At 40.3% G+C, this 14,046-nt stretch overlaps 1 protein-coding gene across 13 annotated transcripts in view; it reads right to left on the bottom strand.

Annotated features, from left to right (window-relative positions):
• FGFR2 (fibroblast growth factor receptor 2) overlaps positions 1-14,046 on the bottom strand; it is a 94,359-nt gene that overhangs the window by 17,688 nt on the left and 62,625 nt on the right. For all 13 annotated transcript variants that reach the window (XM_005307685.4, XM_008173308.4, XM_024109913.3 and 10 more), the window contains one exon: positions 691-842. In XM_005307685.4, the coding sequence (XP_005307742.1) occupies positions 691-842 (152 nt within the window). The remainder of the gene's footprint in view (positions 1-690; positions 843-14,046) is intronic.

Here is a 14,046-nt window from a genome sequence, read left to right as displayed (position 1 = left end):
AACAAACATTTGCATTGGAAAATGGTTAATTTATGTGTTATTGCACTGCTAGCACCAGCATAACAATCCTGTCATTGTGTGCCCGCTGCCCCCCAACCTAATAAAATGCCTCTAAATAGCCTCCTTTCATTGCAAACCAGCTCCACCTATATTTGTGCTGAAAACTGTTTTTAAATGTTTAGCACTCTAAAATGTTCCGCATTTAGTGAATCCCCCCAGGGTGAGGGCTGACAAAATTATGCATACAGACCCCCACTGTTGACCAGAACATTGCAGGTGGCAATTACTGTGTATTGCACCAGGTTTTGGCTACAGAATTCAAATAATTTCCATAACTGTTCTCAAAACATACATGATTACAACTCCTCTATCCAACAGTTATTAGCCTGATCTTACAAAGGAAACTGTTCAGGGTAAAAACAAGTCGTTTTCTCAAACAAACCTAATGATTTTTTTCAATTAATACTAACTTTACTCTATGATTTTGGTTTTACCTGTGTTCATATTTCATAAAACAGAACTGAATCTGACATTTAGAAAGGGTTCAGATATTTGAGATTTAACCATATTAGGGAAAATACATACAACTAAAATAATCCTTGAAGAGATTTGGAAAGAAAACCTCTTCAAAGTACCATGTTGTGATTTTCAGATGTCTGTAAGTGGTGTTAATGGAAATCGCCTACTTACTTATCTCTGGGGAACTCCCATTTTGGATCCTCTGGCAGTTCATACTCTGAGACACCTGCCAGCATTGGGGCATCAGCATTTGATGAGAGACGAGTGGTTATTCTCACCAGAGGCGTGTTGGAGTTCATGGAGGAGCTAGAATCTGCAGACACCTGTTATTGGAATACAAGATGCAAAAGGAGGATATGTAATATTGGCCTAACTATTGGACAATGGCAATACATGGTAACCAAACCAGCTGATAGCCAAGAAAATGAAGAGTGGATGGAACCACACACTTCATTTGGACATGTTTATCTTCCCTTCTAAATAAAGCACTGACTCTAATTCAATTGCCAATAAGGATGAGTCAGTAGTACAAGCAGAAAACTGTAGAGTGCTAAGTGTTTAAACACATTCACTATTAATTTAGTTGGCATCAGTTTTCCTCTTCCATTTCATAGAATCATAGAATATTAGGGTTGGAAGGGACCTCAGGAGGTCATCTAGTCCAACCCCCTGCTCAAAGAAGGACCAATTCCCAACTAAATCATCCCAACTAGGACTTTGTCAAGCCTGACCTTAGATGATGAATTATTGAAACACTGACATTCATTTTAGTTGTCTTTTTTATTATTTTTACTCTATGTACACCTGAATACATTTTTATTTTCTAAGAATGTCTATTTACTTGGTGCTCAACTGGGATCACTAAGCAAGTGTAGTTTGGGAGCTCCACAGAATACAGAGAAATCCTATTGTGAGGCCAGATTCAGAGCCATACCCCCAGCTGATTAAATTAATAATTATATTTATAACACATCCCACATAAGATCGCATAGGGCTGCATGCAACAAAATAAAAAAATAAAAAAATGTAAAGTTAAAAAATACCAATCCCCTTCCAAACGAACACAACCAAAAGAGGGGTGAATTTCTGACCTCACAGAAGTCCATGGAATTACTGCCATTGATTTCAGTGGGCCTTTTCACAAAAACCAACTTGTCAGCGTTGATTAAATGTTTCATTTTGGGAGACAAGGGAAAATGGAATGTGTTTTTATTGTTAGGGCTTTTTTTGTTTTTTTTCCCTAAACTATCATCAAAAATATCAAAAAGGATATCAATATTTTTGGTTTACTAAAAAACAAGTTTTTGGATAATGAAAAATTTCAGTACACATATTGATAACATTTTTGATTTAAAAATATTGAAAACAATTCATTCAACTTTTTTGTGGGGGGAGAATGAAAAATGACTCAATTTCAAACACTGCAAAATAAAAGGAACTTTGGCATTTTGATTTTTTTCTCCCCTCCCCAACTCTATGGCTAGATTCACAGCTCTTCAGTTGGTGCATACAAACATCCAGGACAGACATTCAGGAATTCACAGTATAATGTTAGAGGCCTTTAATGCTAACCTCTAAGCAAAAATAGCACCAGCAATGTCACAGGTTACATTTGTGGGATAAAAATAGTTTCTGCACAAAATAAAGAGAAGATGCCACCTTACATATGGCATTTCCCTTGCATGCATCCCACTGCTATTTAATCTCACTGTTGCAAGATAATTTAAAAACAAAATAGCGATTTTTCTCCCCCAGACCTCCTCACGTCTCAGGCATCTCTAGTGTTGTTGCCACCCTGTCTGTCTTTAGTTTTGAGTCCACCTTTTTTCTCCAGGTATTGGCGGTCTTTCTGGAAACCCAGTATCTCGTTGGTAGGGTTGGATGGAGGTTCTCTTTCAATGCTGCCATCAATACCGATCCTCACAAATCAGCTGGCAGGGGGTCCTCGAGGGTGGCATGGCTTGCTCCCATCCCAAGCCAGAGATTGAACACATCAGTATGTCTAACACACCTGATCTTCATCATAGTAGGGAGCAGGAGTCTTGAGATCAATCCTCAGCCCACGGTTCACATGTGGCTGAATGACATGTGGCAGGTGTACAGTATTAGCAGGCCACATATTTCACATTTGTTCCAGATATTCAGCAACACAGTTAAATGAAAAAATTATTATAAATAAAGCACCTCCCAAACATTATGATTCATCCAGAGAGAGAAAAACATTCTCCTGTGAATGCCACTGAAAAACACACCGCATCCTTGCTGCCTCTGTGACATCAGGCTACTGCACTTTGGTTCCCACCCTAATATTAAACCCTAGTATAGTTACAATGCCAAAGCTCACTAAATTGTTTAGTGCCCAGGAATAGAGTTCTAAGGTGGGTGGAGGATATGGTGGGGGTAATGATGCTCTTAACATGGTATATTTTGATATGACTAAGAGTCTCAGAAATACATTTCTGATCATGACTTCGGGTCTCCTAAGGGGGACATTCTCTTTTGTTTTGTTTTTAAATGTCTTTTTCGGGGGAAGATCCCCAAGATTGTGATGTGACATCAGGTGGATGTGACATCAGATGCAGCTCCCTGGGGGCTGCCTATGTCTAGAAATGGGGTGAAAGGTGCTGTGGTTTGCTTTCAACAAATTAACATATTAGGAAACCATTCCATTTTACAGCTGATTGACAAACTTGCCTTCAAAAGAAATCTGGTTGCCATGGATCAACTCCAACTTCTGCATCTGTGGTATGTGTATATGGGTACAGGTGACTCTGACAACTCAAATTAAAGTTGTCTTTTTACACACAAATGAGTCTCTCTTCCTCAACATCATTAAAGTCACTATCCATTTATAGAAGATATAAATACATGGCACAGAGGACTCTGTGCACTAAGGAAATATAATATATGGAGATATACCTATCTCATAGAACAGGAAGGGACCTTGAAAGGTCATTGAGTCCAGCCCCCTGCCTTTGCTAGCAGGAGCAAGTACTAATTTTGCCCCAGATCCCTAAGTGGCCCCCTCAAGGATTGAACTCATAACCCTGGGTTTAGCAGCCAATGCTCAAACCACTGAGCTATCGCTCCCCCCCAAGGAATAATAAATACCTTGCCCACTTGGTATATGAATAGGCCATTATTAATACTGCTTACACGGCTATACTAAACAGTGAATGCACTTTAACCAAAGAGTCCCAACAACACTGCAGTGAGCTAAGAATAATTATCCCCATTTTGCAGATGGAAACAAGCACAGTGAGGTGAAAGAACTTGCCCAGAGCCACAAAGCAAGTCAGTATACGACCCAGGATTAGAATTTGAGTTCCACTTTTACTTATCTATTTCCCTTCACAAGTGCCTTTTAAAAATTATACTTCATAAAATGAACTGATAGCACAACTAGAAATATACAGAGTAATCTGAGCAAAATGGCAACTCCACTATCCCATATGTCCTTCAGGCTCATAACTTCAGCGTTATCCTCGATTCCCCTCTTTCCTTCTTCTCTCACACTTCTGTCAGTATTTCCATATATCTCCAGAATCCACCACGTCTCTACATCCCCAATGCCAAGCCCCTTGCCCAGGCCACTATTATTTTCCACTTTATCCCTCCCTGTTGTGCTTTCCATACAGGGCTGGCTCCAGGGTTTTGGCCGCCCCAAGCAGCCAAAAAAATAAAAAACAAAACAAAAAAAAACCGCGATCGCGATCTGCGGCAGCAATTCTGCGGGAGGTCCTTCGCTCCAAGTGGGAGTGAGGGACCGTCCGCCGAATTGCCGCTGAATAGCTGGACCTGCCGCCCCTCTCCGGAGCGGCCGCCCCAAGCACCTGCTTGCCAGGCTGGTGCCTGGAGCCAGCCCTGTTTCCATACTCTCAGCTCAGGCTTCTTCAATCTGCCCAAAATGTTCTCTCTCAAGGCATCTACCTTGCCTGCCACTCTGACCACATCCAGTCCCTCTTCAAATCACTTTTACAGGCTTCCCACGGTCTTCCACATCAAATGCAAACCTCCTTGTGCTCACCTTCAATGACCTGCACAATCTAGCTCCTGCCTACCCCTCTGTTCTCAACTCCTTTCATTCCTCCCTTGCCTAGCCCTTTAATTTCCTTCATTCTGGCTTCCAGACCTCCTTCCATGCCTGAAAATTCCTCCCTGTTCCAATCTATCATCCTCTATGCCTTTCCCTCTTTACAGCACACTTCTTCCTAGGCCCTATAAACCCTAGTACTTTCAGTAGAAGTGCTAATGTGCCTGATTCACTGAGGATACAATTCTATATACAACTCCCAGATCAGAAAATTAGACCTTTAACTCAAGTTGTAGAGGCTGATGCTTTTAGCTCTAGAAGTCTCCAGTTCAATCCCTGGTCATGACCAAAATGCCAAGTCATCAAGCTAACTAATGATAAACACCAAACATAAATTGAAAGAAACAAAAATTGTGAAACTCACAAGATGCTAGTCCCTCCATCATTTAGTCACACTGCACTTTGTTCCCCTTACTTTGTTTAAACATTGTTTATTTTAGACTGAAAGATCTTTGGGGCTATTATTCTGACTTTATACTTGTCTGTGAAGAGTCTAGCACTCTATCAGTGCAACATAAATTAATTTTTTTCTATATTTCTACAACAAGGAGTAGATGCCTTAGTGAGATCCTTGCCCCACTGAAGTCTATGGCAAAACTCTCATTGACTTTAATGGTGTCAGGATTTCACCCTTTATGTCCATACCCTATATCATTTACTATTTACAAATGCCTGTCTGCCCTTCTGTGTTAACTGAGAAGCTCTTAACTGATACAAAGCGATGAAATTACATTTAAGCGAACAGCATACTTCACAAAATCAGGTACGTGTCCAGGAATTCAGAAAATTTTCCACAACCACAAGTAGGTAGAACTCAGGGTGGCAAGCAGTTACTAAGAGAAGTAGTTTAAAAGCATAAATGGAATTTGGAATATTCCATCCAAATTTGCTTGGGCACCATTAATTCCCCAATGGTGTTTTGGTAAATGCAGCAAGAGTGACTCTCTTCAGGGCCAGCTCCAGGCACCAGCCCAGCAAGCAGGTGTTCGGGGCGGCCAAAGGGAAGGGGTGGCACGTTGGGCTCTTCGGCGGCAATTTGGCTGTGGGTCCCTTGGTCCCTCTCCGAGGGAAGGACCTGCCGCCGAATTGCTGCCGAAGAAGAAAGCGGTGCGGTGGAGCTGCCGCCGACCGCAACTTCTTTTTTTTCCCCGCCGCTTGGGAGCCAGCCCTGACTCTCTTGATGCTTGGCAGGTAGAATTATTCATAGGCGATGATCAGGCTCACCTTTAGTAGCAACTTAACAATCGAAAACAGTTCACATTAAAAACACCAATTTGCAGAACTCTGAGTAAAGATTATAGTGATCTGACAGATATTTTACTTCATCATCATAGCCACTGCTGTTTTCAATGGACACTGCGCCATGAAGGTGTGAATAAAATGGTGTGTTACTTAGTAATATCTCATGCACATCAAAGAATGATCTGAAATGGGTTTTCAGAACTTTATTTCATTGATAGGATGTCATTAGTACAAACAACTGTCTCTAACTTTGATCATTTGCTTGTCAACTTAAAAGAGGATTGTAGTCAGCGGTTTTACTAGGTTAAAAACATGTTTACATTTAAACTTGGAAGAAACTGTAAACCTGTAAGTGTATTTTAAAGCAGAAAACTGCAATAATGTTGCAGAAAAACAGCTGAAATTATTTGCCAATTTCCGTTTCAACATAACTGAACCTGTTTACTTCACACAGTAACTATGTAATTGACTAACCTCTATATGAAATAAAAGTGAATTAGCCTGGGTATGACGGATGAGTGAAATCCAGAGGGATCCCCCAGTATTAGTCATAAGGAAAGGAATAGACCATGCTCGCAGGGAATATAATTTTGATTGATTAATTGGAGCACTGCAAGAAGTTATGGGAGCAGAAGGGCTATAAAAGTCTTGCTTGAGAAAAGAGGAAGGCAGACTGAGTTGGCCCTTGGTCAGAGGAGGCCCTCTGAGGTTCGACAACTATTTTAAAATGGCCTTTCCTTCCTTCTGTAATAGCAAAAATAAGCCTTTGAAATCTACATCAAGTGTTTTTGTTTATCAGGCACTATATAACAGTGAAGAATATTCCACCTAGGGGAAGGTCAATGACATATTACAGCAGCTTTAACCTACTTGAATATTTTTTACACATTTTCTTGCATATTATATATCCCTTTTTAAGTAGATCACTGCTGCCCCATGCTTCTGGGGACATGGGCAACCTCGTCCCAGAGCTTGCTGCTTTGCTGAGATATGCCCCAAAGTTCAGAATGGAGAAGTCATTTCAGCAATGTGAGACAGCAGAACATAAGAACGGTCGTACTGGGTCAGACCAAAGGTCCATCTAGCCCAGTATCCGGTCTACCGACAGTGGCCAATGCCAGCTGCCCCAGAGGGAGTGAACCTAACAGGCAATGATCAAGTGATCTCTCTCTCGCCATCCATCTCCACCCTCTGACAAACAGAGTCTAGGGACACCATTCCTTACCCATCAAGGCTAACAGCCATTAATGGACTTAACCACCATGAATTTATCCAGTTCTCTTTTAAATGCTGTTATAGTCCTAGCCTTCACAACCTCCTCAGGTAAGGAGTTCCACAAGTTGGCTGTGCACTGTGTGAAGAAGAACTTCCTTTTATTTGTTTTAAACCTGCTGCCTATTAATTTCATTTGGTGACCCCTAGTTCTTGTATTATGAGAAGGACTAAATAACACTTCCTTATTTACTTTCTCTATACCACTCATAATTTTATATACCTCTATCATATCCCCCCCTTAGTCTCCTCTTTCCCAAGCTGAAAAGTCCTAGCCTCTTTAATCTCTCCTCATATGGGACCCTCTCCAAACCCCTAATCATCTTAGTTGTCCTTCTCTGAACCTTAGGTTTTGGTTTCAATTGTGTAATGATCTGAGAGATTTGTGGTGTAAATATTAAAGGCTAGACTGTGCCTTTAAGGCAAAGCCCAGTGTTAAGGAGATGTAGAGAAAGTGCACTGTAATGAAAACCCAAGGCAGAATTTTGGCTTACTCCGTCACAATTCATGATGCAACTGATCCTCTGTGCCAGCCTTTAAATAGGCTAGTGTGGTACACATTCTCCCCACTCCTTCTTGAGCAGGTTCACTGAATCCTACACAGGGGATTGCAGTTATGACCCTGCTCTTACTCCATCTCTTCTCTTTGCAGGATCATTCTAGAACCAACTTCACTATCAAACTTGTACAGTCTCTTAACTCCCTAGACTCTGTGGTTAGCCCCCCAAAACAAGCTTAAAATGGGGAGCAAGGAGTCTTCCACTCACTCCACCCAAGTGAGTTTTTATAATGAAGTAATTGTCCTTGGGTTGAATGCACTGAATTTAACCAGTTCAGAAAAAAATAATTTATATACTGTATGTGGTATCAAAATATACGTAAATCTTGGATGGTAATTCAAGTTTAATGTGATGAAATTAGCTGTGGAAGAGCATGTAATTTTCAGTAATTGATTATGAAGGGATGTTTTCCTGCATTTATGATTTATGCAGATCTAAAGCCTAGATCTGTCAGTTCTGCAATGCAGGCTGTGAGGGTGTAGCAGTGAATGTCTACTTTCTGTCTCTTTGAAGGCTTCATTCTAAAAGCTAATCTGAAGTCACATGCATAATTAGTAAGTAAGCAATGCAATCAGCTATTGACAGAAATCCTGATAATACTTCCCATCTGAATGACTGCACCTAAGAAAATACAAAGCAAATTCATTAAGTGAGGAGTCTTACTGTAGTTATAAGCATTTGACTTAGAAATTCTCAGAGACCGAAACATTGCAGCATAATTCCAAGCAATGATCGGCGGAAAATCTGCCCCGCTGCTTGCTCTAGAGGAAAACATAGAAACAATGACCAACAATTTCAATGCTGTAATGAATGAGGCAGCAATGAACATTCTTGGGAAACATCGTAAGAAGACAAAACCATGGGTCACAAATGAAATACTACAAATGTGTGACATTAAAAGAGAACTTAAGAGAGACAAGAATAGCACTGAGGGAACTGATAAATACAGAGCAATTGGCAGAAAGATCAAGAAAGGAATGAAGGTGGCCAAGGAGATATGGATTGAAAAACAATGTTCTAAAATTGAAGTGTGCATCAATAATAAAAATAGCAAATGAGCCTTCCAGGTTGTAAAAGATCTGACAAAGGAAAGATGGACCAAAGCTAATGCAATTCAAGACAAAGAAGGGAACTGTCTTACAGAAGAAAGGGACATCATCAATAAGTGGATAAACTACTGCTCTGATCTGTACAACCACCAGACAAATGGAGATCCCAGTGTCTTAGACAGCCCAGATTCAACAGAGAAGGCTGACTTTCCAATACTACGTGAAGAAGTTGAGACAGCTGTGAAATCACTCAAGAACGGAAAGGCTACCGGTATTGACAACATCCCAGCCGAATTGATGAATTTGGAGGAGAAACAGTAAAAGATGTACTCAACAAGATCTGACAGACCGGTGAGTGGCCCTCCACGTGGACACAGTCACTAATCATCACTCTGTCAAAGAAAGGCAACCTGCAATCGTGTCAAAATTACTGGACCATAAGCTTAATTATCCATCTCAGCAAAGTGATATTGAAAGTCATATTGAACAGATTGAAGCCACAAGTGGAGAATATCATTGCTGAAGAACAGGCTGGCTTTTGTGCTGGAAGAAGTACCACAGAACAGATTTTCAACCTTCATGTTCTATGTGAGAAGTACTTACAACATCAGCAGGACATCTACCACATCTTTGTTGACTTCAAGAAGGCATTTGACAGAGTATGGCATGAAGCTCTCTGGCCAACCATGAAGAAGTACAATGATGGTTGTAAGGTTATTCTTACCATTAAACAACTGTATGCTAAGGCCAGCAGTGCAGTTCTTGTCAATGACACAATAGGAGATTGGTTTCGCACCACTTTGGAGTCCAGCAAGGCTGCCCTCTTTTGCCCACACTGTTCAACATCTACTTGGAGTGCATAATGACTGAAGCCCTAGAATATCACATATGCACAGTCAGAATTGTGGGGCGAACAATCTCAAATCTTCGGTTCGCTGATGACATTGATGGCCTGGCAGGCAGCGAAGATGAACTTGCCAGCCTTGTGAAACGATTGGATGAAACCTCTGAAAATAGGGCATGGAAATCAGTGCAGAGAAAACCAAGCTAATGACAAACAAATGTGATGGGATCAGCTCACATATCACTGTCAGTGGACAAGAGCCGGAGACAGTGAAACAGTTCAAGTATTTGGGAGCAATCATCACTGATGAAGGATACAAGACAGAAATTTGGGCAAGAACTGTGCAAACAGCAGCAGCAGTAGCAAAGCTAAAGCCAATTTGGAGGAATAAGAACATCTCCCTGAAATCCAAACTGAAACTGATGCACACATTGGTCATCTCCATTTTTCTGTATGCATGGGAGACATGGACTCTTACGGCAGATCTTGAAGGGAAAATACGGGTAGTAGAGATGAGATACTTCCATAAAATCCTGGGCATCTCCTACTTCGACCGCATCACTAACGAAGAGGTCCACAACATCATCACCCAATGCGCTGGGTCATATGAAGACCTGCTGATGACCATGAAGAAGCGCAAGCCATGTAACACGATCATCTGGCCTATCCAAGATCATCCTCCAAGGGACAGTACAGGAGAAGAGAAGAAGAGGTGGATTGACAACATAAAAGAGTGGACAGGAATGGACTTCGCAGAGACTCAAGCACTGACACACAATCGTCAGGGGTGGAGACAATTGGCTGATTGCTCATCAATGATGGTGCCCCGATGACCAATGCCATTATGGGAATGATGATGATAATTGATGATATATTAAGACAAACATTTTGGGCCATATTCTAACCAGAACTGTTTGTGAGAGTATTTGTGGGCTGAAGACCAAACTCATAGATCAATACTACATGAAATATTATAGAAATGTAGAACTGGAAGAGACCTTGAGAGGTCAAGTACAGGCCCCTGTGCCGAGTCAGGACCAAGTCAACCTACACCATCTCTGACAAATGTTTGTCCAACCTGTTCTTAAAAACCTCCAAGGATAGGGGGATTCCACAACCTCCCTTGGAAGCCTATTCCAGAGCTTAACTAACCTTAGTGTTAGAAAGTTTTTTTCTTAATATCCAACCTAAATCTTCCCTGCTGCAGATTAAGCCCATTACTTCTTGTCCTACCTTCAGTGGACATGGAGAAGAATTGATCACCACCCTCTTTATAACAGCCTTTCACATATTTGAAGATTGTTGTGAGGTTCCCCCAGAGTCTTATTTTCTCAGGACTAAACATGCCCAGTTTTTTTAACCTTTCCTCATAGGTCAGGTTTTCTAAACCTTTTATCACTTTGATTGCTTGCCTCTGGACTCTCTTCAATTTATCCTTATCTTTCCTAAAGGGTAGTACCCAGAATTGGACACAGTACTCCCGTGGAGGCTTCACCAATGTCAAGCAGAATGGGACAATTACCTCCATATCTTACATATGACATTCTGTTAATAAACCCCAGAATGATATTAGCCTTTTTTGCAACTGCATCACATTGCTGACTCATATTCACTTTGTGATCATTATAACTCCCAGATCCTTTACAGCAGTACCACCACCTAGCCAGTTAGTCCCCATTTTGTAGTCATGCCTTTGATCTTTCCTCCCTAAGTGCAGTACTTTGCACTTGTCTTTATTGAATTTCATCTTATTGATTTTAGACCAAGTTCCCCAATTTTTCAAGTTTGTTTTGAATTCTAATCCTGTCCTATGAGGTCCTTGTTCTAGTGTCTTCTCAGGTATTGCAGGTCTATAATTCTCCAGGTTTTCTTTGGTACCCTTTTCAAAGACAGATATTATGTTTGACCTTCTCTACTCCTCAGCTATCCTCCATTATGCTTAATTTTAACTTCCTAAATCTGAACTATTTCTTTCTCTTTCTCTCTCTATTCTTTTTTAATCCTATCAAATACCATCATTCTGAATTATGTTATTCCATTTGGTGAACTCAGTCTTCCCTCAGATCAATTAACCTATTTATCCTTTTTATCATTACAAATACATTTGCTATATCTCCATAGTTTTAGCCTCAACAGCCTACTTCTAGACCAGCTGATAGGCTCATCAAATTAATTTACATGTATTTAAAATATGTCTCTCTGTAAAATACCTTCCCTTCTCACAACACACAAAGGAGATGGGATTGCAAATATTTCCTTCTGATCCATTACTGTAATCAATAGTTGGAAAATTTGCTAGGCATGAGGGCGTTCCTACTTATCCATTAGTATGTTTGTAACCCTGGCAAGTCACAAGCTATGGGACCCTAACATCCAGAACACTAAAGTACAGTGTCCTCTATTTTATTAAAGGCATAAAATTGTTCCACAAAACAAGTGAAAGTTCTTACTGATGTTCAACCTTCCACTTTGGTTCCTCTGCCCAAAGAAGGGACTATTTGAGATCTATGCTCTGACTGGTGTCATAATACCCAATCCCATAAGCAGTTCACCTCCCAAACCTGTGAATAGTTACTCCCACACAGAATGCCAAAGACACACACCAGTGTAGGTCCGATTTGCTGTAACTAAGTAACAGCACTGAGCTCATAGGCAGTTCCTGTTCAAAAAGAAGGTACCAGAGCACAGTGAGGTCAGGGCAAAGGGTGAGAAAAATATTTTTTTCTGATTAACTTCATTGTGACCCTATAACATCTCTGGAATGTGGAAACAACTGAATTTTGGTAGGAAAAAAATCTTACATGTGTAGAAGGATAAAATGTAGTGGAAATTCACTAAATAATAATAGTTATAAGACTCCCAATCTGAGCACTACGGTACTCAGCAGTAAACCTCTTCCCACCTAGAGAAGATGCCATTCACAGTCAAACTAATTCCTCATCTTTGCCAGTTTCATTCCCATGCTTAAATCAGCCCCTCGGGAATTTGACCCATCAGCAGAGAATGTATAACACATGAAGAATTCACTACTGATGACAAATGATTAAACCGAGGGCAATTATTGGCACAGGATGTCACACACATACCGAAAAGACACCTAACAAACCACCAGTCCAAAAGTATTTTTCATCAGAAAAAAATGAGTTCACAATGAGCCTTAATCCTGGCTGGTGACTGTGAAGGCACGCAGAGGATTCCAATGGCATTTTCTCTGTCATCAACATTTTAGTACAATTCTTGTCATTCAGGCCACAGTCCAAGAAATGTCTTTTATTGTAGGAGCTGATACACATCTCCTTCTCTGGATAAGGGGGCTACATTTAAAAGGCCTTCTTTGTGATGAACAATTGACATAGAATTTTTAATATATATCAGTGTGGTGAAGAGAGACATGTCGTGGCTCTTTCTGATCAATCAATCACGTTCCACAGGCTTAATTGGCAGGGCTTTGGGAGGGTCACACCAAACTTTCTCTCTCCTCATTTGCAATTAAATGCAAATGCAAGCAAGTTTAGAACCAGAATTACAATGTTTAGTGATGAGCAAAGAGATTCAAATAAAATCAGAACTGACACAAATCTTTGACTATAAGAGGAAACCAAACATATTTAAGGTTTGAAAAAGTTTGGGCATTGGGCTATGAACCTCTGCACTTCCTGTATTAAGGACCGGAGGACTAAAATATTGCAATAAAGGTTCCCTCTCACAGTGTTTCTAACCCAGAAGAACTAGAAATCCAGCAAAAGCAAAAACAAAACAAAAAAAGCGTAGCTTATTAAATTAAGACTCATTCCCACAATAAGAATCTAAACATCTATATGCTTATCCACATTGAAAAAACAAACTTTCTGAGGGACACACATTATTACAAATGATACAATATTCTGAACAGGCTGCAAAAACAATGGGAATTTTGTACAAACTACTAATCTTATAGATGGGTCAGATCCAAACACCTTTGAACATTAGAAAGCAGAATCTGAATCTAAATTTTGCTGATGGACCTTATATTTTTTATAATGAAGCACACCCCCAAATCCAGACACCTCTGAATCCTGAGGCATTGGAAATCTGGGAGTGAATTTTTGTGGCTTAGGCCCATTTCTTCTGAAGACTTATAGCAAGAAAATCAAAACATATTAAACTACAACCTCAAAAGAAACAAGTCTTTTAAAAGAAGATAGTATGTGGGAATCTTGCTGTTTTGGCAAGTGATGGGCTTATGACAAAGCTAAAAAGCCTATTACTTGCTCGACTGGTTTGTAGTTCCTGGTACTGCCCTCTCCAGAGACTTTTATTGCCAATGATGAGTCAAAGTTGCTTTAATAGATTCAATGAATGTTTCACGTGAATTTTTTTTTTTTGTGATGTATGTTTCAAATTTGGTATTAGTTTTTCCCTACGGCCAGGTTCCAAATGCATCCACAGCTTAATCAAATTGCCTTTGAGAATTTGTTTAATCTCTCC

This window comes from Chrysemys picta, chromosome 7 (assembly GCF_011386835.1).
Source record: "Chrysemys picta bellii isolate R12L10 chromosome 7, ASM1138683v2, whole genome shotgun sequence".
NCBI lineage: Eukaryota > Metazoa > Chordata > Testudines > Emydidae > Chrysemys > Chrysemys picta.
The sequence above is the reverse complement of the archived record's forward strand: the minus strand, read 5'-3'. Positions and strand labels throughout refer to the sequence as shown.